Source organism: Panthera leo, chromosome B4 (assembly GCF_018350215.1).
Source record: "Panthera leo isolate Ple1 chromosome B4, P.leo_Ple1_pat1.1, whole genome shotgun sequence".
In the NCBI taxonomy this organism is placed as follows: domain Eukaryota; kingdom Metazoa; phylum Chordata; class Mammalia; order Carnivora; family Felidae; genus Panthera; species Panthera leo.
Window position 1 is genome coordinate 79,840,697 of NC_056685.1, and position 22,699 is coordinate 79,863,395.

At 55.3% G+C, this 22,699-nt stretch overlaps 2 protein-coding genes across 2 annotated transcripts; both read left to right on the forward strand.

Annotated features, from left to right (window-relative positions):
• Nucleotides 1–675: 675 nt before the first annotated feature.
• On the forward strand, nucleotides 676–2,862 carry HOXC11 (homeobox C11). The gene is made up of 2 exons (XM_042944567.1): nucleotides 676–1,357; nucleotides 2,630–2,862. Exons 1-2 carry the CDS (start codon nucleotides 676–678, stop codon nucleotides 2,860–2,862), a joined length of 915 nt encoding a protein of 304 aa, XP_042800501.1.
• A 10,032-nt stretch (nucleotides 2,863–12,894) lies between these two features.
• HOXC10 (homeobox C10) lies at nucleotides 12,895–17,098 on the forward strand. Its single transcript, XM_042944569.1, has 2 exons — nucleotides 12,895–13,645; nucleotides 16,811–17,098. Exons 1-2 carry the CDS (start codon nucleotides 12,895–12,897, stop codon nucleotides 17,086–17,088), a joined length of 1,029 nt encoding a protein of 342 aa, XP_042800503.1. The 3' UTR covers nucleotides 17,089–17,098.
• Nucleotides 17,099–22,699: the final 5,601 nt, after the last annotated feature.

A 22,699-nucleotide genomic window follows, 5' to 3' on the forward strand; every position in this document is an offset into this window, starting at 1 on the left:
TCCAAAGGGGAAAGGGAGTCTTAACATATAGCCCTGGCCAAGAAAAGAATGGACTTCTTCAAACTCTTGTAAACAGGCAATGGTCCTCTGCGGGTTGGCAGGGTAAGAGTCCCTGAGAGTTGGGGGGAAGGATTCACATCTCTTGTGGGACCAGGCAGTGGGGAAAGAGGTCTTCATTCCCCTCCTCAATCTTGGGCTCATCACCGGGAGGAGGCAAGACCCCCAAACGTGGGAGCCCTCCTCCTTTCCCCAATCCTGGGTGGGGGGGAAGAGCAGCGGCTAGAAAAAAAAATACAATTACCCCCTCCCAGCCACCGCCCCCGCCCATCCCACCGCCCACCCCACCCCAACCCTCTCTCTCCTCCTTTGCTCGCTCTGTGGAATGGAGAGGAGGGGAGTGACGAGAGAAAAACGAATACAAATCTGCAATTGATTTTCATAATGTTTCTGCGGTGTTTGCAAACCAATCGCCTGAACGTCCCCATCTTACCTAAGAGAGAACCCCTCCTACGTCTGCGAAGTGCTCCGAACTGATATATGACAATATCTACTTTGGATCACGTGCTCGGGGAGAGAGACTAAGACGGATAACGCGTCATCTCGCCTTCCCAAATTTTCCCCCCTCGCTAGATCGGGTCCAAAACCTCCATCTGGAGCCGGCAGGAGAAGAGAACGATGTTTAACTCGGTCAACCTGGGCAACTTCTGCTCGCCGTCGCGCAAGGAGAGGGGCGCTGATTTCGGCGAGCGAGGGAGCTGCGCCTCCAACCTCTATCTGCCCAGTTGCACTTACTACGTGCCCGAGTTCTCCACGGTCTCCTCCTTCCTGCCCCAGGCCCCCTCTCGACAGATCTCCTACCCCTACTCAGCCCAAGTGCCCCCGGTCCGGGAGGTCTCCTACGGCCTGGAGCCATCCGGCAAGTGGCACCACCGGAACAGCTACTCCTCCTGCTATGCGGCGGCCGACGAGCTCATGCACCGGGAGTGCCTGCCTCCTTCCACGGTCACCGAGATCCTCATGAAAAACGAAGGCTCCTACGGCGGCCACCACCACCCCAGCGCCCCGCACGCAGCCCCCGCCGGCTTCTACTCCTCAGTCAACAAGAACAGCGTCCTGCCTCAAGCCTTCGACCGTTTCTTCGACAACGCCTACTGCGGCGGCGGCGACGCGCCGGCCGAGCCCCCCTGCCCGGGCAAGGGCGAGGCCAAGGGGGAGCCTGAGGCGCCCCCGGCCTCGGGACTGGCGTCCCGGGCTGAGGCGGGTGCCGAGGCCGAGGCCGAGGAGGAAAACACGAATCCCAGCTCGTCCGGTTCAGCCCACTCCGCGGCCAAGGAGCCGGCCAAGGGAGCCGCCCCCAGTAGGTAGCAGCGGCCGGGATACAGGCGGGCAGCGCGGGAGGGAGCGGGAGAGGGAGGGCGAGAGCAGGGGGGAGGCGAGGGGAGCGGGGACGGCCTCGTGTTTTGGGTCAGTCCGATTTTATGTGGAGTTTTATAAGCATTCAAAGGATTTTATTATAACCTACAAAGCCCTCTCTCCCAACGACTCGACTTTTTACGATGGAGAAGGGGTGGGGAGGGAGGGAAAAGGGCTCTTTGGAAAAGCCGGGTGAACCCCCCTCCCCGTTATCTCCCTCGGTCTGTGAAATTTTTAAAAGCGCCACCATCGCGAGCGATATTAACTTTGATCGTGAACTTAGAAGAGCATTTAAGGAAGGATGGGGAGCCGGGCTGCCGGGGGGTGGGACGGAGGGGAGGGGTGGAGGGGGAGAAAGGGGAGGGCGAGGGAAAGACAGGGAGAAACTCAGAGAGGGGGAGTGGTGGGGGAGAGGCAATGGAGCAGAACCTGAGACCGGAGAGGCCAGCCGGGACTCCTCTGCTTCTTTTAAAAACTATTTTTGAAATGTTCAAACTATGTGTTCGCGGGTCCTTGAGCAGAACCCCAGCCAGCCAGCCGGGGAGCCTGGCGACAGGGGGTGGGGAGAGGCGGCTCAGGGGGCTCCCTAGGCTCCAGGCCTGGGTCTCCGTGTTTCACTGCGGTCCTCGGCCTCAGCGCCGGCCTAGCCCGGTAGCTGGGCAGGCGCGGCCCCGCCGGGCGTCCTGGGGCGCCAGGGCCCCCGGAAGCGGCTTTCGGGTGGCTTTGGTGCCTGCTCGCTCGCTTCCTCCCCGCCTCCCCACTGCTCCCGCCCGATCTCACTTCTTCGCGCCTGTTCTCCGCGGTCCCCCTAGATTTGGGGGAGGGGGGGAGGGGTGGTGGGTTCTCAGAGCCACTAGGAGGGCAGCGCAGGAAGGGGCAGAGGACAGCGGCTGGGCAGGCGCCCCCCCCCCCCTCCCGGGACGCACTTGGCCCGGCTGGCTTCCTTCTCCCCCAGACTCCGTCAGCCAAGGCTCTCGCCCGAGGGGAGGGGCGCCGACCCTGCGGTGGCCGGGATCGGACGAGCCGGACCTGGCAGGGGGTCCGGGGCTTGCCCCAGCACCGCGGCCCGGGCGAGGAGAGCAGGCCGGCCCGGCGGGAGGGCTGCCTGGCGGTGGGCTGGGAGAAGGGCCGCTGAGCGCTCAGCGGGCTGGGGTCGCCCGGGTCTCACGTGTCTCTCTCCCCTCTCCTCGCACTTGCCCCCTCCCCTCCCCTCCAGACGCCCCCCGCACCCGCAAGAAGCGCTGCCCTTATTCGAAATTCCAGATCCGGGAACTCGAGCGAGAGTTTTTCTTCAACGTGTATATCAACAAAGAGAAGCGGCTGCAGCTGTCCCGGATGCTGAACCTGACGGACCGACAAGTGAAAATTTGGTTTCAGAACAGAAGAATGAAAGAAAAAAAACTAAGCAGAGACCGGCTGCAGTATTTCTCGGGAAACCCTCTGCTGTAACCGCAGACCGGGCCCTTTTGGGGGAGGGGGGGAAAAGGGGGAAATTATTTTATTTTATTTTTATTTTTTATTTTCTAACTCGCCTTCTTTCCGCGGGTGGAAAACTGGACTGTGGCCAGGGCTGGCCCCCACTGCCGTCGCCCGCACTTCTTTCTGGAACCTCCTCCACCTTCCGTCTGACTCTCGCTGTGGGACAGGGACCGAGCCTGGAAAGAGGGTGGAAGGGAAGTGTCCGACCCAAGGCGAGTGGACATAGCTGGCTCCGAGGCCAAGACTCTTTATTTAAAAGAAAACACACCTCGCGACAATGTCTTGCTGCTTGGATTGGGTGGGGGAGGGGCGAGAGTCGTGGGCGCCTGAGAGAACAATCCTTGAACCAAAAGCCTTCCCTTGCCCAAGTGAAAAGATCTGCTAAGACACCGTGTCTGCGAGGGGAGACATCTCGGGCTCCCCGCCCCTATCCCACCTAGCCCCACTGCTAGGGGGCAGCTAAATGTGATCTTGCCTTGCTGTGAAATTTCTGTACCTTCGACCTGGTGTTAGGTGTGCAAAGTCCTTGTCCTACCTCCGTCTGCGCCCAGGCCCCGCCTGAGCCTAGTTGTTCTCCCCGTGAACGTGTAGAGTCCTTTTTTGAAATTTCTTAACTGGTGCATTGAGGTTTCCTAACCTATTTCCAAACGTGCCCCACTCCATGGATTTATAGCTATATAGTCTATGCAGTTGTTACTTCCCCTTTTTTTTTTTTTTTAAGGAAAAAAAAAGATTGGGGTGGAGGAAGCCGTAGGGAGGTGGGATTGGGCGCCTCCCCCATGCTGGGGCCTGAATTTTTGTAAATAAATTTCACAAGCGTTGCTTTCTACCCAGAGGGGACGGGGTGGGGGGGGGGGGAGGACTCGCCTGGAATGAGATTCCAATCATCTATCTCTCTCCATGTGCGTGAGTGCGCGTGTACGTGTGCAATCCCCACCCTACTCCCGTCCCAGAGGGATTGCTGTGAATTTTTTTTTTTTGGTGGCAAATAAAGATATTTCATTCTGTTCAATATTATGATTTTATTTGACCCTTTTATTAGCCCCTCTCCTCTTAAAATCCTCAGTGCTCCCAAGGCGGAGGAGGAGGAAGGCGGGGAGAGCCCAGCTGGTGAGGACAGGCTGGTGAAGTTGAGGTAGGCCGGAGCTGGTGAGCCTGCACCCTCACTCTGCTGGCTGGGGCAGAGCCTGGCGGTAGCTTCCTCCTGCTCTCAAGCTGAGGACATTACGGTGCTACTCTTAAAGCTCTCCTTTCTCACGTGCAGCCCGAGCCGCGTCCAAACTCCCAGCAACGCTTTCTGTTTAAGTACACGTTTGTTGTGGAGTTAATTGTAACCATCATCGAATTTAAATTTATAGGAATTTTCTTGGCTCCACCGCCCTCCCGCCAGATGTCTCCGTCTGTCGCAGTTAAATGTGCAGGGTTGAGGGTAGGGCTTTCATTTTTTTTTTTTTCTCCATGAGAAGACTGTATTGGAATTTTTATATACAGTTTTGAAGGAGGGAGGGAAGAGGAAGAGAAACCAGCCCCCTCCCTTTCTTCACCAAGACTGGCCCCTGAGGGTGGAAAGGTAGGGCCGGGCCCCCCTCCCCTCAGGCACAAATGGCCAGGGTCCGTCCTCCAGACACAACTAGATGCTAGATTGGGGCCACCCTGATGTTTATACATTGGGTCTCCCAGAGTAGAAAGCCCCAGAGATTTGTTTTGTAAAGGGTTGGCATGAGGTGGGGTACTGGATATGGAGGTGACCCATGGGAGATTCACCACACCCATCTATATTTGCTGCTTTTTTTTTTTTTTTTTTTTTTTTTTTTGGTATAAAGATAACCACAGTCCTTTCAAGTGCTTTCAGTGGGGGCACTCTGTCAGTCTCTGCTCCAAATTCGTTATTTAGGGGCAAAGATTTGGAACTAATTCTCTCATCTTTTCCCTCTCTTTGGAAACTGTTCTTATATAAGTCAAAGAAAATGTTTTGGTCAGTACACCTCTGTGGAATGAAAGGCAAAACACCTTGAGGGTGGACAATCACATCCAGGCTCCGTCGTTGTTTTTGATGACAGGGATCCATGCAGCTTAAGTATCTGAATCTGTAATGTGTACATGTGAGTCTTCAGATGGAATTTGCAAGCTAAGGTATATAGGCAGCCCCACAATTCCCTTATGTGCCCACACACAAATATTTTAAGTCAGTGTACCTATGGGTGCACATGAGAAGGGATATTATATGTATACTTTTTGCTGTAGGATGGAGTAAACCTGACCACATGCACATTAAGGGCTTGTGTCCTCTGTGGTGTGTAACTGCTGGCAGTGTTTATGAGCATCAGCAATAATGCAACTGAGGGTCCTCTGTGTGTGTATGTATGTGTATGCGCAAGACCCCTCTAGCCATGATATTTATCCCCTAGTCGTATGAAGGAATACTGTTGGCCTGCTGGCCATGTTGCCTATAAAATAAGATGGAGATAACTCTATAGAGCAAACCTGTTTATAAGGCAAAATATTAATCTCTGAATGGATAGTGATTTTGGAGAAAAAGATTTAAAACCTACAACTACCACTTTCCTTGCAAGATGCATCCCAGGAAAGATCCCTGGCCCCAGGAGGGATTTCGGAAGGCTAGGGGTGTGGGTGTATGTGTGGGGGGTCATAGAAAAAGAAAAACAAAGGCTTCTGTGACCCGACCCAGGAACCTGCCAGTCCCTGGCAACCCTCTAAAAAGAGAAAAAAGGGGTCTCTGTCCCCCAAACAAACCCACCTTCTGGCCCCTGGGACGTCCAACCCCCCTCGCCGGTCAGGGGCATTCTGGGCTCAGCCTCTCTGGGTAATCCCCTCCAGCCGAGGCGCTGGCCGGGAACAAAAGATCTTCGTCTAGACGCCGCCATAAAGCACCCCCCCGCGCCTCTAAACCCAGTTTCATTTCGCCCTTAACGACCCAGTCTGGCCTGTGTTAGAAAATGCTTCCGCTCTAAATAGTAAACAAACCCACAGCGGATGGTCTTGGCTCCCCCAACACACCCCAGACCCCCACGCCATTACCCTCTTGCCCCGCATTTTCCCCCTCTTCTCTTCCAGCTTTTCTCAGCTCCCAGCTCCCAGCTCCCCACCCCCCCCCCACCCCCCAGTAAATAAACCCGAGGCCGAGTTCAAAGTTTCTCGGAGCTAAGGAGGAATGTTGGTTGTAAAAATCCAAGTTTATAGCGCACGTGGGAGTTTACAAGGGTATTAAGTGGTGTGGGCTGAGAGAGAGCACTCTGGGCCCCTCCCCCTCTCGCTACGGGCTTTAGGGGTGCAGGGGGAACTTTGGGAATTTGCAGGGAGAAATAGGTTGGGGCCAGCCTTGCGCTGGGGTTTCTTTGTCCCTCAGACCCCTGGGTTGCTGAGGAATTGGGATGCCAGGGCCCCTTGAAAGACAGCTCACACAACCCCACCAAGCACCCCTGAGAGAAAGCCCACACGTTCTAGGTGTCCCGGATGGAGAGGACAGGCAGTTCTGCTTTGGGGAAGCAAGAAAGATGCATACCAGCTGTCTGAAAGGTAAACCGACATGGGCATACCTAGAGCCACTTCTCCACCAGAGGGAGAAAAACTACTTGGGGCTTTTTTCTCGAGTGGACTGAGGGCAGAGAGGGATTTTCTCACCAGAGCAAAGAAGAACTTTGAACTTCAAGGAAGTCAAGGGCGCCACCCCTTCCCTCTCCCCGCCCCTCTCAGGAATCTGTAGGGCAATTCGTTTCTGGGCCAATATTCCCTCAAGGGGGCAGTCCCAGGGGTTTCCTGGTGCCCCAGGGCGGAATAATGCTGTTTGCTGAACCCTCCCTGCTCCGAGCCCGCCAGAACCGTGTGCACGCGACTACACTCTTTATTATTCATATAAACCTTTGGAAAAGGCAACGCCCGGGAAGTTTTTATAACTTTGTTTGGCATAAAAGTTTTACAAGATTCCTCCTCCCTTTTTAAAAAACTTAAAGTTTTGGTTTCGCCATGGAATGAAATTTCAGGATCTTTGGGAGGTTGTGGGGAGAGAGGTTCTGGGGCACGGGTGGGGGAGGCAGTGGTGTCTGAAGCTGCCTCGCTCTGCCTAAGGCAAAACAAGGCTTAAAGGTTGGAGTCCGCTTTTTCCTGAGGCCCACCTTGAGCCCAGCTTTGGGGGCTACCGACTAACAGAGGCTGTGGGCCTGCAAGAGTCCCCGCCACTCAGCTCTTGAGACATACCCTCACAGACCCCCAAAGTTTGGACAATGTCAGCAGGCCCAGACATTCCCCATCACACCCTCTTGTTCTCTTGCAGACATCATTTCCCCGCCCCCCCCCCACACACACAGCCCCAAACATTCCCTCAACCCACTGCACAAAGTAGAGACCCATAACCTTGACTCAGACCGCTGATTTGGGAGAGTCTACACACATAGTTTTGCCTCCCTGTTTCTTGCAAGGTCCACACTGGGTTTTGAAGAAAGACAGGATTCAAAACGCCAAGAAATTCCTGCCCAGAGGTTCCAGGGCTTGAGTGGTTGCAAGACTGAAGGAGAAGGAGGGCCAGCAGGCTGCAGTCCGGAAGCTCAGAGAACAAAGGTGCTCATGTGGGAACATGGCTTTGGGCTGCTAAGCCCACCAGTGACCCCTTGGATCTGTCCCCCCCCCCACTCGTCTGGGACTGACAGAACCCCACTCCTTCATTTCCCCAGCCTTGGGGATGCCAGTTGGGCTCAAGTCAAGGCTATTTTACTGTTCAGCTCTGGAGATCAGGACAAAGATGGAGCGACTTCTCCAAAGACAGACCTGGTGGACGAGCCTCCTTTGCGGTGACGGAATTGAAGACACCTGAGCCCTCGAACCGGGCCCTTCAGGGAGCCATCGGAGTCAGTAGGAACCGGCCCCAGCGCCCGCTTTTCTTTTCCTCTAATGGCGACTGCTGAGGCCTGGCTGCCGGCCGCTGGCAGCCATACACTTCGCCTTGTAAGGAGCCGAGTTATTAAGGCTGAAGGCAGGAGAAGGTCAACTCCAAGCCTGAGCAGTGAGGCTGGGGAGAGATGCGACCGAGCCTGGTGCCTTCCCCTCCCTGAACCCTGCACAACAGAGAAAAACAAGAAAGGTTGGCAGGGGGGGGGGGAGGGTATGGAGAAAGTCACGGGGGAAGAAAAACATTGAGGAGGAAAGAAAAGAGCAAAGAACAAATTGTGTAATAAAGGAAGAAAAAGGGAAGAAGGAAATGAAGAAAACGATGAATTAAGAAAGAGGAGAGATCAGAAAAAATGAAGGAAAAAATAAATTGCAGGGGGAAAAGAAGGAAAGAAAAAGAGAAAGAGAAAGAAGCAAATAAAGAGAAAGAGGGATGAACAAAAAGGAAGGAAGGAAGGAAGGAAGGAAGGAAGGAAGGAAGGGGAAAAAAAGATGGAAAACGGATCTCCGAAAAGGAATTTAGTCGGTAAGGGAGGAATGGGGTTTTTCTCCGGAGCAAGCCGGCCCGACCACAGCCCTGACTTCCCGCTGGAAACCCAATCTACTGGGGCAACTTGGGAGCAAATCGCTAAAGTGGGGGGCAAGGCTCCCCCTGACAAAGACACACTCCCATCTGTCTCCTTCTCTCCAAGCTTCTTTCCAAAGTCTTTTCTGTCTGGTTTCGATTCAAGAGGCAAAGCAAAATTATTGGCCGGCTTCGGCAGGGCAAGAATGCAGTTGTGCTGGCTTAGGTTATCAGACTTCAGGATATGGGGAGTGCAGGGAGCGTGTTTTTTAGGTAAAGGTGACTGTTTGTGGCTGTGTGCACACAACTAAGCACAATTTCGACCAGTACGTGAACGGGTAAATTCCATAGCATCTGGGTGCAAATGTGCACAACGTCCAGATGTGAGAGGAACTCTGACGGCCGGGTTGCCAGGGTGGCTGTGAGATCCGGAGTGGACTAGAGGTCCCTCCAAGTGTCCGGGTCTCCCATGTCTCTCTCATACCTGTTTGAAAATCGCCTTCCTGGGCTTCTGAGCATTCTTCAGTTTGCCCAGGATTTCCCTGCTCCCAGCTCAGCCTGGCCAGAGCCTTGTGTTAGTGAAGTCAAAAGCAAATTTTTCCTTCAAGTTTTGGGATGAAAATGATTTGTCTGGGCCTCCAAAACAAGAGGAAAACCTCCTGCAACTTTCACCACTGGTGTGATTTTGTTTTCCATTTCACTTGAAGAGATTTCAACACACAAACTTCATTATGATTTTATTTTATTATTTTACCCCAAAGGGAGAGACGCTCTTCCTTTTTTCACTTCACCTTTGGCATTTCCCAGATGATTTCCTGAACCTCTTTGGGAAACTCTAATTTTTCCTTGGAAAAATCGGGGTGTTTCTGGGGGGCACTTGGAGGGCTAGAGCCCGGAAAACAGTCGCGGTCCCTTTCTGTTCGTTGAGCACTGCATTTTCCTTCTTCTGTTTTCACATGGGGACCCCTAGTGCCCCAGCCCTCAGCCTGCCCTCTGGAACCACCGATCTTCCTGGAATATGCAAGGAGCTAGCAAGGAGCACCCTTGTCCGCTCTCTTACTCCCCGTCCCACAGGCCCAGCCCCCCATCCCTGCTGCCCTTCCAGGTTCTGCTGTCCTACCGGGAAGAGACGCACACAATGCCAGGGTTCTCCGGGTGGGTGGGATTGGTCGACAAGTAGGCACAGCCTGAGCACTGGTCTGGCCGGCAGCCCTTGGATTTTCACATCCCCAAATTGAGGCAAGAAGGGGAGCCCTGGCGTCAGACATAGGCACAGGTCTCTCAGCCCTCCCGGAAAGTTGGGAAAATGGTTTAACAGGGTGAATGCAGCAGCGCAGACTTCTCTGGACCCCAATCCAGTTCCCCAGGGGTGCAGGCCTGAGGGTCTTGGCTCTGCGGGGTAGGGCCGGTGGGTGCGGGCAGCGGCTTGGCCGTGGCAGCCCGAGTGCCTTTGAACGCCAGGCCCGGACAATAGGACGGAAACGGCCTTTGCTCGTGGCCTCGGAAAAGACGGAGCCCAAGGGGGCAGGGCTGGGACCCACATCCGACTGTACTTCCTTGGACCCGCTCAAATGCCCCCCTCGCCCCCATCCTCACCCTCACGCTTTCCTTTCTTTCGTCTCCACTGGGGCAGAATCCCAAAGTCTGCAAAAACCCAACAAGTTATTCAAGTCTGCGTCCGCTCGGGGGTCTCGTTTAACAGCTCGGGGTTTGCGTTTATCCTGCGTAATTAGAGGCAAACGTTTGTCCCACCGGGGGTCCCACTTAGGCTGATGAATTTGATTTCTTTTTTCATTAATGGGCCGTGTTTATCATACTTTTAATTATTTCAACTTTAAACACTATTCGTTCTTGTGAGGAGGTGAGAGCCGAGGCGGGAGGCTCCTTCTCCCGGGGGGGATAATTTCCATTAATAATGGCAAGAATTCTGAAGCGACTCCAACCCCTCCCATGGCTGAGGTAAGGAGTGAGTTTGGGGTGGGTGTCGGGCTGGTAGGGAGAGCCGGTCCGGAGGCGGAGTGACTCTGCTCCTCTCCCGTTAGTTCCCCAGGTTAAGTCTTGGGGCTTGCTGTTTTTGAGAGGTAATCTGGAGTTTGTCCTCTTCACCCCCCACCCCCTTCCTTGCCCCCTCCCAGGCTGGGCTCCCATTCTTCCCCTGCGAAGCTCTTGGCAACCCTCCACCACCCCAGCCAGATCCCAGCGTGGCCGGGGCAGAGGCTCCGGGAGGCCCCCAGCTACGGACACCGAGAGAAAAACTAGGAAAAGCTAAGGTTGGCCAAGCGGTACCTGGGTGTGAAGGAGAGGGCCCAGCAGACCCCCAAACAGGGGGCAAGGGCAGGAGACTGGGACGCCAAACTCCAGGGACAGGCACACCAGGCGGGAAAATAAAGGAGATGTGAAAGAGGGGGGGAGGGAACCCCCCCAAAGCCATATAATTCTCAATTGCTTTGGTCTTTAATTTCATCGCCCCATAAATGAGGAAATATCAGTTCCCATACTAAATTTTTATCCCCGGCTGATAAATATGACGGGGAATTTTCGTTGGGTCCTCGTAAAAGCGAACAGTTTCGATCAAACTGGTGGGGAAAGACTTATGCAGATAATACAAACAGAGTGGCCATAAAGTCTCCGCCGTTTCCCGAGGGGTGGGCGGTGGGACAAATGGCTCCCTGGATTAAGTGCCGCCCGGGCTGTCCCAAGTCTCGTCTGGGGCCTAAACAGCCTAACCTTGCCCCGGCCAACCCCTGCGCCGAGCCCACGGCGACCCCTGCAAATGAAAACACAAAACCCTTTCTACTCTCCCCCTGGCTGGCCCTGCAAACAAGTCACACATTACACATTTTCTTCCAGGATTCCCGGGGATCCAGGGACCCCTGTGCCTCCTCTCTTGCCCCCTGGATGAGAGAGTTCGGCTGATTTCTTTCCGAAGTCCTTTTCTAGCAGCCGCTGGCTTGGGCCTCTCCAGGAGCGATCCAGCCTCCACACTCCACGCCAGGGCGCCCTGAGCACCGGTCCTTGCCCGGCCAGACTCCAGCCCTTTGGAAAATCGAAACCCCGGGCTTCGTCCGGGGTGGGGGGAAATGCGGGGCGACCGGAAAGACAAGTTATTCTCCAGATTCCGTTTCCTGAGGAAGGGGTGGAGAGTTTAGTTCGCTTTGGGAGAAAGGCCATGGAGAAACGGAAAGAACTATTTAAAATATACCCTGTCCCTTATTTCTCCTTTCCCTTTATTAAAAAATAAAACCCACAAAAACAGGCTGGTTCCTCTCCCCCATTTAAAAACGCCCCCCCCCCCCAGCCCATTCGCTCTGCAAAGGACACGTCTCTGGGTAGGATTTTGTCGCATCTGGTGTCCTAGTTTCCCCGTGTGATACGTGACTCCCCACAAACCAGCGGAGGCCCCGCAGGCTCCCTCTTTCTCTCTGGGAATATTCCCTGTTTTAGTGGGGGCAAGGTCAATTGGAAAGCGAGGGCCGCCAAGGCCTGCAGCAAAGCAGCCGAACCGACTCCAAGGCCAAAGCCTTCCAGCCCCTGAGATGGTGACCCAGGAGCCGCCCACCCTGCAAAGGCCGGGCTGCGCTCCCGGGGTCGGGGAGCCGGTGCCTCTGGTCTTCGGCTTCCTCCTCCCCCGACCCCTAGATCCACTGGAAACCTCCTTTACCCTCCTGGAGCAGTCCTGAAGTGATGGTGACCCCCTCCTTGGTCCACTCCAGACACTGGAGGTTCCTCCGTCAAGCCCCACGGGGCACTTAGAACTCAACCAGCTTCCATGAGCGGAGAGGTCCGGGAACTGAGCTCCCGGGCCAAGCCCGGCGAACCGGGACGCGGGAGAGCAGGAAGTTTAGTTCTGTTTGGGATTCCTTAACTTTTTCTCCCTTTCTCTGCCCACTGGAGCCCTCCCCACCAAGTTCACCCCACACCCATCCCAAGGGAAGAAGCGGGGCCCAGAGGCCAGGAGAGGAAAAGAAGAGGTGAAGCGAAGGGAAGAAGTACCTGAATCGTGTCTTGACCTTTTAATTTGAATTTGACTGTTTTGAGCCCCGAGATGCCTTGATCTCTCCCTCTCTCCTGCATTTCCCCCCTCTCCGCCCCACTTTCCCCAAGAGTTACAAGCTTGTTCCCGGGTAAACAAACCCCATTCTTCCTAGAACCCCCCCTCCCACCTTCCTCCACCCCTCTCCTGCCCCTGCCGCCCCGGGGGCGCTTCCTTTGTTCGCGGGGAAGGGCTCCGGCGCCCCTACCCCGAGGCGGCTGCTAGGTGGCGCTGTTACTCCACGCTGCGCGCTCCGCCTGCCGACAACTTGACCCCGCTGACGTCACGGCCGTCTGAATCATCAAGGCCATTTTCAAATCCCATTGGTCTAGCCGTCACATGGTGAGAACTGAATGCGCGGATAATTATGGAGCTGATATTTCCCCCCCTCCCCTTCTTTTCCCTCCCGCCCCTCCAACCGCCCCCCCTCCCGGATGGGGAAAAAAAAAGATGTCAGCTCCTCCGCTGTAGTATTGCTCCTTAAAAACCCCTCTCTCTGAAAATGACATGCCCTCGCAATGTAACTCCGAACTCGTACGCTGAGCCCTTGGCTGCGCCCGGCGGAGGAGAGCGCTATAGCCGGAGCGCAGGCATGTATATGCAATCTGGGAGTGACTTCAACTGCGGGGTGATGAGGGGCTGCGGGCTCGCGCCCTCGCTCTCCAAGAGGGACGAGGGCAGCAGCCCCAACCTCGCCCTCAACACCTACCCGTCCTACCTCTCGCAGCTGGACTCCTGGGGCGACCCCAAAGCCACCTACCGCCTGGAACAACCTGTTGGCAGGCCGCTGTCCTCCTGCTCCTACCCACCTAGTGTCAAGGAGGAGAATGTCTGCTGCATGTACAGCGCAGAGAAGCGGGCGAAAAGTGGCCCCGAGGCAGCTCTCTACTCCCACCCCCTGCAGGAGTCCTGCCTCGGGGAGCACGAGGTACCCGTGCCCAGCTACTACCGCGCCAGCCCGAGCTACTCCGCGCTGGACAAGCCGCCCCACTGTGCCGGGGCCAACGACTTCGAAGCCCCTTTTGAGCAGCGGGCCAGTCTCAACCCGCGCGCCGAACATCTGGAGTCGCCCCAGCTCGGGGGCAAAGTGAGTTTCCCTGAGACCCCCAAGTCCGACAGCCAGACCCCTAGCCCCAATGAGATCAAGACCGAGCAGAGCCTGGCGGGCCCAAAAGGCAGCCCCTTGGAGAGCGAAAAGGAGCGGGCCAAAACCGCGGACTCCAGCCCAGACACCTCGGATAACGAAGCGAAAGGTAAGGCCGCCTGGGCCGCGGCCCGGCTGGGACGCTCGGGCACTTGGTCTTCGTGGCTGGGGCGGGGGCAAGGGGAGGGTTGGGCCGAGGAGGCCCTGGACGGTCCCGGGAATGCGATCCCGGCTTGCGACTCGTGTCTGCTGAGCGCCAGGCTGGTGGCGCGTCATTTGGCTAAGGAAGGTAAGCGGCAGAGTGGAGGGGCCGGGCCGGCAGCGGCCGTGGGCGCCGAGACCCGGGAGTGGTGCGCACCGCGGGCAGCCTGCAGGCTCCTTGTGCTGCCCAGGGCTGATGACGGCTCCCGGGCGCGTGCTGGCTTCGGTTTGCTTGCTTTGCGGTGGTGACTGGGGGGGCTGATGTCCCCCATTCGGGTCAGAAGCTCGCAAAAAGCTTAAAATGGCGATCTTGGGCCAGCAACTAGGGAAGGCTTGGGAGAAGGGGGATTTCGCTTTCCTGCGTTTTCCCAGTTGAAAATTGTTTCCTTCGAAGCGCGATTTGTTGTTTGTGAGTCTGATTTGTGCTTGTGGTTTGGGCTCCTGCGGTTTGGGCTCAGCTGGGGGGGCCTCAGGCAGCGGGGCTGGGGCAGAAAGAGGTGGAGGTGAAGGGCTGACCGCCACGTCCCTCCCTCCTTCCCCCAAACGCCTGGCTTGGGGATGGCGTTGGAACAGGGCATTTGGGATGTTGTAAGTTCTTTTTTGTCTCCCCTGTTAATTTTTTTTCCTTTTTCTTTCTCTACTTAAATTTCAAAAAAAAATTTTTTTTTCGTTGTCTTCCAAAAGCAGCTTACAAATGAGTGGTTGGAAAATTTCTGTGTGCGTGGCAAGCGGTCTTCTCCTGAAAGGGAATGTTGCTTTAGTTGGATTTCATCGTGATTTGGGTTGGAGAGAGAAAGCCTATCCAGAGTTCAAGCTCAGGGTTCAAGATTCATTTCTGCTGCAGGAACTGGGGGCCTCCAGGACCTTTCTCTGACACCTGGAGAAAGAATGTGGGGGAAATGGGAGCTGCGGAGGGAGCCTGAGGGGACCGACTTTCCCTGAAAAGTTGAAACAAAAAACATCAGAAAAGGCCCAACTGGGAGGAGAGGAATAAACCTGTTTCCCATGGCACTGGCTACTGGAGGCTGTATATAAATGGGGCTCTTTGGGTGTAGAGGGAGATGGAATACTGAGAAAGAGCTGAGCAGACTGGGGGCGGCCTGGATCTTGTGGCGCTTTGTATATGGATGCGGCGCACACGCATGCCTGGCGGCGACCTGTGTCACACTCACACACACGCCTCTCGCAGGCTTAGCGCACACTCACGCATGCCCGCTCCCTCTCAAACACGCACACACGCACACACACTGTTTTGGCGGGCAAGGGTAGAGCTTTGCCCTCTTGGGTGTCTCCTCAGCCAGAAGATGAGCACGGGTGTGCTCATGAGGCTGCAGGAGTGAGGTACACACACCCACGGAGGCTTCCCTGTGGCACATGTGCAGCGTGAAAGTTTAATTTTGTGCCCCCTCCCCAGGCTCTGAGCTTTGTTGGGACACGATTTTAGGATGGGAAAACCTGCCTCCTAACCCCCCACCAAAAGCAAAGTCAAAGTTAACAAGTCTACCTCCTAACTGGGACTGCCCCCGTTGGGGTAGGCAACCCTTCCTCTCCTCCCCTGCCCACAACAACCTAAGCCCCTCCACCCCAACTAATCCCTCTAACTCTGCACTTTGCCTCTGCCTTTCTTGCTCTCACCACCCTCCCCCATATGGTGTCTCAACCAGGCCACAGCCAAGAGGGCTTTTGGCCAGACTTCCTCATTTGTAATTTCTCCCTTCCCCCCCAAACCCAACAACCCCAATAAGAAAATAAATAGGACAGAGTTAGATGCGGAGAGCCTCTAAACAATTTGGCAAGAAGCTGCAGGTGCAGAGGCTGGAGCGGAATTAAGGACATTCAAATGTCTAAAACTATAACCTCAAGTTTGCTTTTGTGTGTGTGTGTGTGTGTGTGTGCCTCTTGATTCCCCCAGGGCCCTGTCCCGCTCCCCAGGAAGATAAGAGCGAGGAATCTGGCAGTTACATTTGGCAAAGCGGGGAGATAGAGCACAGAGCCATCAGCAGAATCCTTTGCTGGGTGCCCTTCTTGAGTGTCTGGACTCTGGGGTTTTTTTCCCTAGAAAAGATGGCCAAGGTCTCTTCTGCTGCTTGAGGAGCAAGGCTGGTCCATTCCAGCCAACATGTGTACCAAGGAGAGAAGTTGTCAATAAGATAATGAGAAACACACACTATGTCTATAGCATCTCCTTATATAAATAGACACGTGTGTGCCTATGTGTGTACATATGTGTGACAGTGTGCATCTCTACAGGAATACACATGTATGTACAGGCATACATATCTCTGTAGACTAGGTGGAGATTTCCAGGAGGCTGCATTTCCTCAGGATATCTCTCTCCCTTGACCTTAGGTCCCATGGCTAGGGCAGTTGTCTGAGGACCCCTCAGCACGCCCCAGAGCTGTTGCCCCTGACCTCTGCTGCCTGCACCAGCAACCCTGCTTCAGCTACTCACACCTGGGGGAAATGGCCAGGAGAGGAAGAGCTGGCAACGGGAGATTGAAAGGGGCAGAGTTGCTCTGTGGCACTTCAGGTGGGAACAAGGGCTGGGGGTCTGGTGCAGGGACAGCTGCGGTGGCCTCTGGCCACAGAGCCTAAGGCGACAACATCCCTCCACTGAGTTGAAAGGGGTCAAAGCTCTCTGGGAATTGCTCTAGGCAGCAGGGGGGACTCTGCAACCCCGTATGAGGCCTAGGAGGCGCTTTTCCTTCTAGTTGGATTTTTCCAGAACTGGAATGAAACACAGAGGAGGGAGGGCCTGGTGAGGTTGAGAGCGCGTGCCAGGGTCAGGAAGCTGAGGGAGAGTGGGAGTACTCAGAATCTGCTAGGTCAAGGTGGATTGGGGTAATTTAATTAATAAATGCTTTGGAGGCGAGAACTGTCTGTCTTTCCCCCCACGTAAGTCAGGACCCCAAAGAAATTCTAAGAGCCCTGAGCCCAAGAGGACCCCACCAGTCAGGCCTGTGGGGTGAAAGCAGCCCCCCTGTGCTCCCTCAGCCGCCCCCACAGCTGGCTGGCAGCAGCGAGGGTTTGCCTCTTCAAGGGATACTTATGTAAATAATGTTATTTTTAACAGAGGAGATAAAGGCAGAAAACACCACAGGAAATTGGCTGACAGCAAAGAGCGGAAGGAAGAAGAGGTGCCCCTATACTAAACACCAGACGCTGGAATTGGAGAAAGAATTTCTGTTCAATATGTATTTGACGCGAGAGCGCCGCCTGGAGATTAGCAAGACCATTAACCTTACAGACAGACAAGTCAAAATCTGGTTTCAAAATCGCAGAATGAAACTCAAGAAAATGAACCGAGAGAATCGGATCCGGGAACTGACCTCCAATTTTAATTTCACCTGAGCGCGCGGCCTCCCCTCCCCCTCCCCCCTCTCCCCGCTCCTTCCTTTCCCCGCCCCTCCTCCCTTTGTGCCTGGTGGTATATTTTTTTTTCCCTCCCTGAGTATAAATGCAACGCGCCTGCAAAAAAAAGGCAAAGACCTCAGACTCTCCTTCCAAGGGACCTATGGTTCGTGCTGCGAAGATGCATCCACCTAAAGCATGAGAAATGGGGTGCCGGGGTGTGGGGTGTGGTGTGCCCGCATAGACAAGGGTGGGAGTGTGGCTGGTGTGTGTGTCAACCCCTCACTCACCCACGCACTCACACTAACCATCCTGTCCTCCATGCAAAGTTAAGGTCGAATCCACCCGATCATAGGGGGGAAAAGAGGGAAGAAAAAAAACCAGAGAAGGTCTGTAATCTCGCAGAGCACAGTCAGAATCGCTCCTTCCTTGCTGCATTTCCTCCTTAGGATAATAGACGTTTTGGAAAGTTCGGCTAGTGTTTTGTGTGTTTGTCGTAGCGCCCAGCGCCTCCAGCAAACCCTCTCCGTGTCTTTACCTCCTGGTTGCTCTGAGAATCTGCTTGAAGTCTCGTATTTGTACTGCTTTCTGCTTTTCTCCCAATCCTCCCTGCACCCCCACATCCCCCCGCCACTGACACCTCAGAAATTCCATCCAGAGGAATACAAAAAAAATTTAAAAATTTAAAATAGAACATAGTGAAGCAAAGACAGAAATCCCCCCCCCTCCCAAATATCGCCCTGTCCCTGTCTGGGAGTTGTGTTATTTAAAGATATTCTGTATGTTGTATCTTTTGCATGTAGCTTCCTTAATGGAGAAGAAAATCCTAATAAATTTCCAGAATCGTAATCCTCAAATGGGTGGTTTTTTGTTTTTAAATGTTTTTTTTAGCAACACCCCCCCCCCCCAACGAGGCTGAGTGTGTGGATGTGTGTGTTTTGTGTTTGACTCATCTCCTAGAGCCTTTCTAGAATGTCTCTTGGCGGGTTTAATGTAAGTGAGAGACCATAACGTTGATTTAAATATTATCCAGGTGACCACAATAAGTCAAGGTCATAAAACAGTAATGTCAGGACGGTCTTGGTGCGCGCGAGAGGTGGATTTTATGATCTGCAAATATAATGTGGTGCTGCAGTAAAAGATGCATTTAAAGGTGACTGGAGGAGGGAAAGAGGCAGAGAGCAAACTGCAATCTTGAGGAGCAGACGGATCTGATTGCCTGGGGTGCTGGGCCAGGCACACCCCACCGCTGCTGGGGGAACCCCAAGAGCCCCCCACCTATCCAAGGAGAGGAATAAACTTAACCGCCGGAGGGGGACGAGGAGCTCAGCCACCCCCCCCCCCTCGACAGCAGCAGCAGAAGCTCGGGCAGAGGCAGGAGGAGGAGGCGGCGACAAGGTAAGAGAAGCGGTTTCTTGTTCTTCTCTTGGCGGCGGAGTGGGGACTAGCGGCGTCCCCAGGTGCCCGGCCGTGCCGCGGGCACAACAGGGAGGAAGGTGTTTCGGGCATCTGAGCTTGCTGAGAACCCAGGCTTGCCTTGTGGCCGCTCGCAGTGGAGGGCAGTGGCCGGGAGCTCCCTCTCCTCCCCTCCCCGACCCCGCTGCCTTGGGGTTCGGCTGTTAAAGGGGTGAACTGGTGGTTTTTGGCTTCTTTCGCTACACGGGCACTTAGGGTCGCCTTGAGGTCGACACATGGGTCTAGATGTTGCTCAGTCTGGTCGTCTGCTGGGGGAAACGGGGAGGGTGGGCTAGAAAGGGCTGGAGCTTGAAGCTTGGGTTTCCTGCTTTCTGCTGGTTTGGATGTGAGCCTTATTCAGGCTCTCGGTCCCCACGCTCCCTGGCCGTGGGGTTTTGCCAGGCAAGTGGCCTGATTGGAAGAGGCTCTGGAGCACAGGCGCCTTGGTTCGGCCACCCATAGATGCAGGGAAGCAAAGCAGAGCTGAGAGAGGGAGAGGATCGGAGGGAATCCAGGAGGAGAGCACAGGAGAGCCAGATGGACAAGACAGGGGACCCAGCTCAAGAGTGGAAGGACCCTCCAGCCTCCCCCAGGGCCAGAGCCAGAGGCAGGGGAATAGCTCCACTGCGGTGCTGGGGGCGGGGCGGGGGGTTTGGCGGCTGGAGGTCCCATTTCACCAGAGTTTCCCTGAGCAATTTGCTTAGACCAGAGGCTGATGAGGGCAGTCAGACCCCCTACCCACCCAGCCACCCAAAGTCTACTCTCTAGTCCTTAGAGAGGTTGTGGGGGCGGAAAGGGGGACGGGGCTGAATTTCTTCCTTCCCCAACCCCCTTCCCTTCTCCTCCCGATAGATGCAAAGCCGAATCTCCCGCCCTGCTCGCTCAGCTGATCTGTGGCTTAGGTAGTTTCATGTTGTTGGGATTGAGTTTTGAACTCGGCAACAAGAAACTGCCTGAGTTACATCAGTCGGTTTTCGTCGAGGGCCCCAACCCACCTACCCGGCTCCTTCCCTCCCCAGTGGGACTGCCCCACAGCCCCCTCCCAGATAGGGCAAATGGGCACAGACTGATGAGGGCAAGCTGTGAGTGGGGCCGCAGGACAAGTCTGGAGAGCCCTGTTTTATACTGTCCACTCCTCAGCCTGTCCCAATCCCTGTGAGTGAGGGAGAGGAGTTTTTTCCTGCAGCTATTGTTTCCTGGGCCCAGCTGATGGAGACAGACAAAGAAAGTCTAGCCAATTCCAAGGAAATTCAGGAATTTGAGTAAGAGGTGGCCTGGTGGGCCAGCTCAGTTGGGTAGCTGGGTGGGGCAGGATCAGTAGAAGAGAGGAGAAGCACAGAAAGAGAAGGGAGTCTCTGGAAGGGCCAGTTTCTCTCACCTGCCACCTCCAAAGACAAAAATCTGCCTCCAGTTGGCTGGGGCTGGAGCTTCCCCTTAGAAAAGTGGGGTGACTGGGGTGGGGGGGTCCCAAGAGTTGGGGAACTCTGAGCGCCAGCTCAGCCACCTCCCCTTCCCCTTCTATAGTTCCATCCCCAATGAGAAAGGGCATATTTAGGGTATTAGTAGGTTAGAGGGAAGCCATCAAGTCCAAGTAGAAACCCCCCCCCCCCCACACACACACGCCCACGCCCTACTGGGAAACATCAGGACAGGAACCTGGCTGTAGTCTCTGTCTCGCTGTCTGTGGCCCACAGGCCTGGGTCTGTTGTGTCTGTGGCTGTCAGGCAGCTGCTTGTCTTTGCGCTGTGTGGAAATGTCTGGGTGAACGGAGGCTGCCAGCGCCCACCATTACCATATTGTTGGGAAGGTTGTTGGCTGATGCCAGGGGGAGGAGGGGAGGATAATGGAGTAAAGGAGAATCTGAGCAATGTGAAACTTTGCAAAGCTTCTTCCCCTCCTTTCTCCACCTGGTTCCTCAATCCTGGCCCTGGTGGCTAGAGAGAAGGCTCCCCAAAAAGGCTTCTCTGCCTGCAGAGAAAAAATGAGGGGGGGGGGGTGTCAGGAAGAATGGGGAGATACACCTCTGCTCTCAGAGAGACTGGGAAAGAGAAAGCCAAAAGGAGGAGGACAGGCTGTTGGTTCTCTTACTTTGGAAATAGTATGGTTATTAACACATTCTCAACTTGGAGAGGGGAACACAATTGTGTCCCTGTAACAAAATATATACCTGGAGTTCTACATTCTCACAGTGGTCTGCTGGGCGGATATTTCTAACCCTGTATGAGTGTGAGTCTCTGTTTCTGTATCTCTGGCTCCTCCAGGCTCTCTCAAATCCCACGTCTATTTTTTACGTGAATACTTCACGTATTTTTCTGTCTTTCTTATACAAAGAGATTTCCTTTTACCCCAGGGAGGCTAGAGGAGAAAATGGGATAGAGCCTTTCTTCTCCCTAGCTGAATTTGTTAGTCTGTCTTTCCGTCTGTCCCCCAGCCCTTTGTGGGGGAAAAGAATCTCTTCCCTTGAAGGAAAACGCTCAAATCTCTCTATGGCTCCCGGGGAAATAGGGAGGTTTTCAGAGAGGAAGGCCAGCTGGTGCGAGGCAGGCAGGGGCTCCCCTGGTTTGGGAGCCCTTAGCAGTCTCTGAGTTTTCAAGCTGTCAGAATCACAGGGCCAGTTGGAGTGAAGGGAGTCCCAGGCAGGGGCGGGGTGCTCAGGAGTGCTTGGCTTGGGGAGAGCGTCCCTTATGGGCCGAAATTCACCAATGAACGACTTTTGCTCTTTGAGTCTCTCTCTGCCCCCATTTCCGTTTCAGAGCTGGTGGGCTTGATGGGGGGTGGCCACAGAGCCAGGAGTCTGGGGTGTCCCCCTCCCCAAATCCTGGGAAATGGGGTGAGTTCTCATCCCGCCAAGGTGAGGGCCAGGCTGGTGGCCAGAGTCCACCCCGGGGCCCTGGGACTGTAGATTATGGCTAAGGCGATGGTGATTATTTATTCGCTTCGCTGGAAGGGAGTCTTCAGAAGAAACAGCGTGAAGAGGAGGGAAAAAATTATCTCTCTCGTCTGCGGATATTAAGATGGATTTTTATTTCTTAAAGGACCCTCCCCGCCGAGAGCGCATAAGCGTAAACTTAATATATGCTCCGCAGCCCAACTCCAGAAATCGCAATAAAAGTTAAAACCTCCCCTACTGGTTTTTTTTAATTATGATATGGGAAAGAGGAGCAGGATTTATAGAGCTGAACTCTCGGCGTGTGAGTGTTTAAGACTTGCGGGAGACGGAGGAAAAGGCAAGAGCTCGCCAAGGAGAGCTTTGGTCTCTGAGATAATCTCGCGGGCTGCGGGGGCTCCGGCTTAGCCCGGCGGATCTTCTGTAACCTCCCTGGGACCTCGGCTCCCCGGTTGCCCCGGCACCCTCCGCCCAGGCCCACGGCTTTCCCACGGCTTTGCCCCGGCTCGGAGACGCAGCCTTTCTCGGGAACAGGTGAAGGGCAGCAGCGGCTGGGGACTGGGGGCTGCGGGTGGGAGCGTCAGGGCACTGGGCTTTGTGTGGGTCCCGTGCAGGGGACGAGGTTTGCAGTCCCGGGCAGGACCGTGGGCCGAGTGTGGCCCGGCGGGCGCCTCGGTCAGGAGGGGCGTCCGGGCCCGGCGCGAGAGCACGGGCAAGGTGGATTGTGTGTGGACTTTGGCCGCAGACGGAGCAGAGCGGGCTCCGGGGCGGGCGGAGGCCAGCCTCGAGGCGGGCGACCGGATGTTGAGTCTGTAGGAAGGACCTTGAGGTCTGTTTGGTGTTTGGGCTGCCGGGGGGCGGCGGCCCAGAGTGTGGAGCGCGCTGTGCGAGGGGCGCGGCGGTCAGCGTGGGCGAGGCAGCAGGCCCCGCACACCTCTGCTGCTACAGGGCCGTGTCCAGGGCGTCTGAACAGAGGCCGGCCAGTGGTCAGAGCTTGGAAAATAAACGCGGTTAAGGGTCTTTCTTTCTTTCTTTTCCACGTAAGAGGTCCTTCTGTCTCTCTCTCTCTCTCTCTCTCTTTCGGAGATACCTGGATTTGGTCCAGAACAGGTTGCCCGCGGGAGGGCCCCGCGAGCGGCAGCGCGCGAGGGAGGGAGAGAGGGAGGGAGGGCGAGAAAGAGGGAGGGAGGGAAGGAGGGCGGGCAGCGGCGGCGGCTGCGGTGGCCGGGGCTTCCCTCCCCCGGCGGGAGGCGGCTGCCCTGCATCTGT

Coding starts and splice junctions, on each gene's coding strand:
- HOXC11 (XM_042944567.1), top strand. CDS start 676: ATGTTTAACTCGGTCAACCTGGGCAACTTCTGCTCGCCGTCGCGCAAG. Junction 1,358..2,629: donor GGCCAAGGGAGCCGCCCCCA/GTAGGTAGCAGC, acceptor CCTCCCCTCCAG/ACGCCCCCCGCACCCGCAAG.
- HOXC10 (XM_042944569.1), top strand. CDS start 12,895: ATGACATGCCCTCGCAATGTAACTCCGAACTCGTACGCTGAGCCCTTG. Junction 13,646..16,810: donor CTCGGATAACGAAGCGAAAG/GTAAGGCCGCCT, acceptor TATTTTTAACAG/AGGAGATAAAGGCAGAAAAC.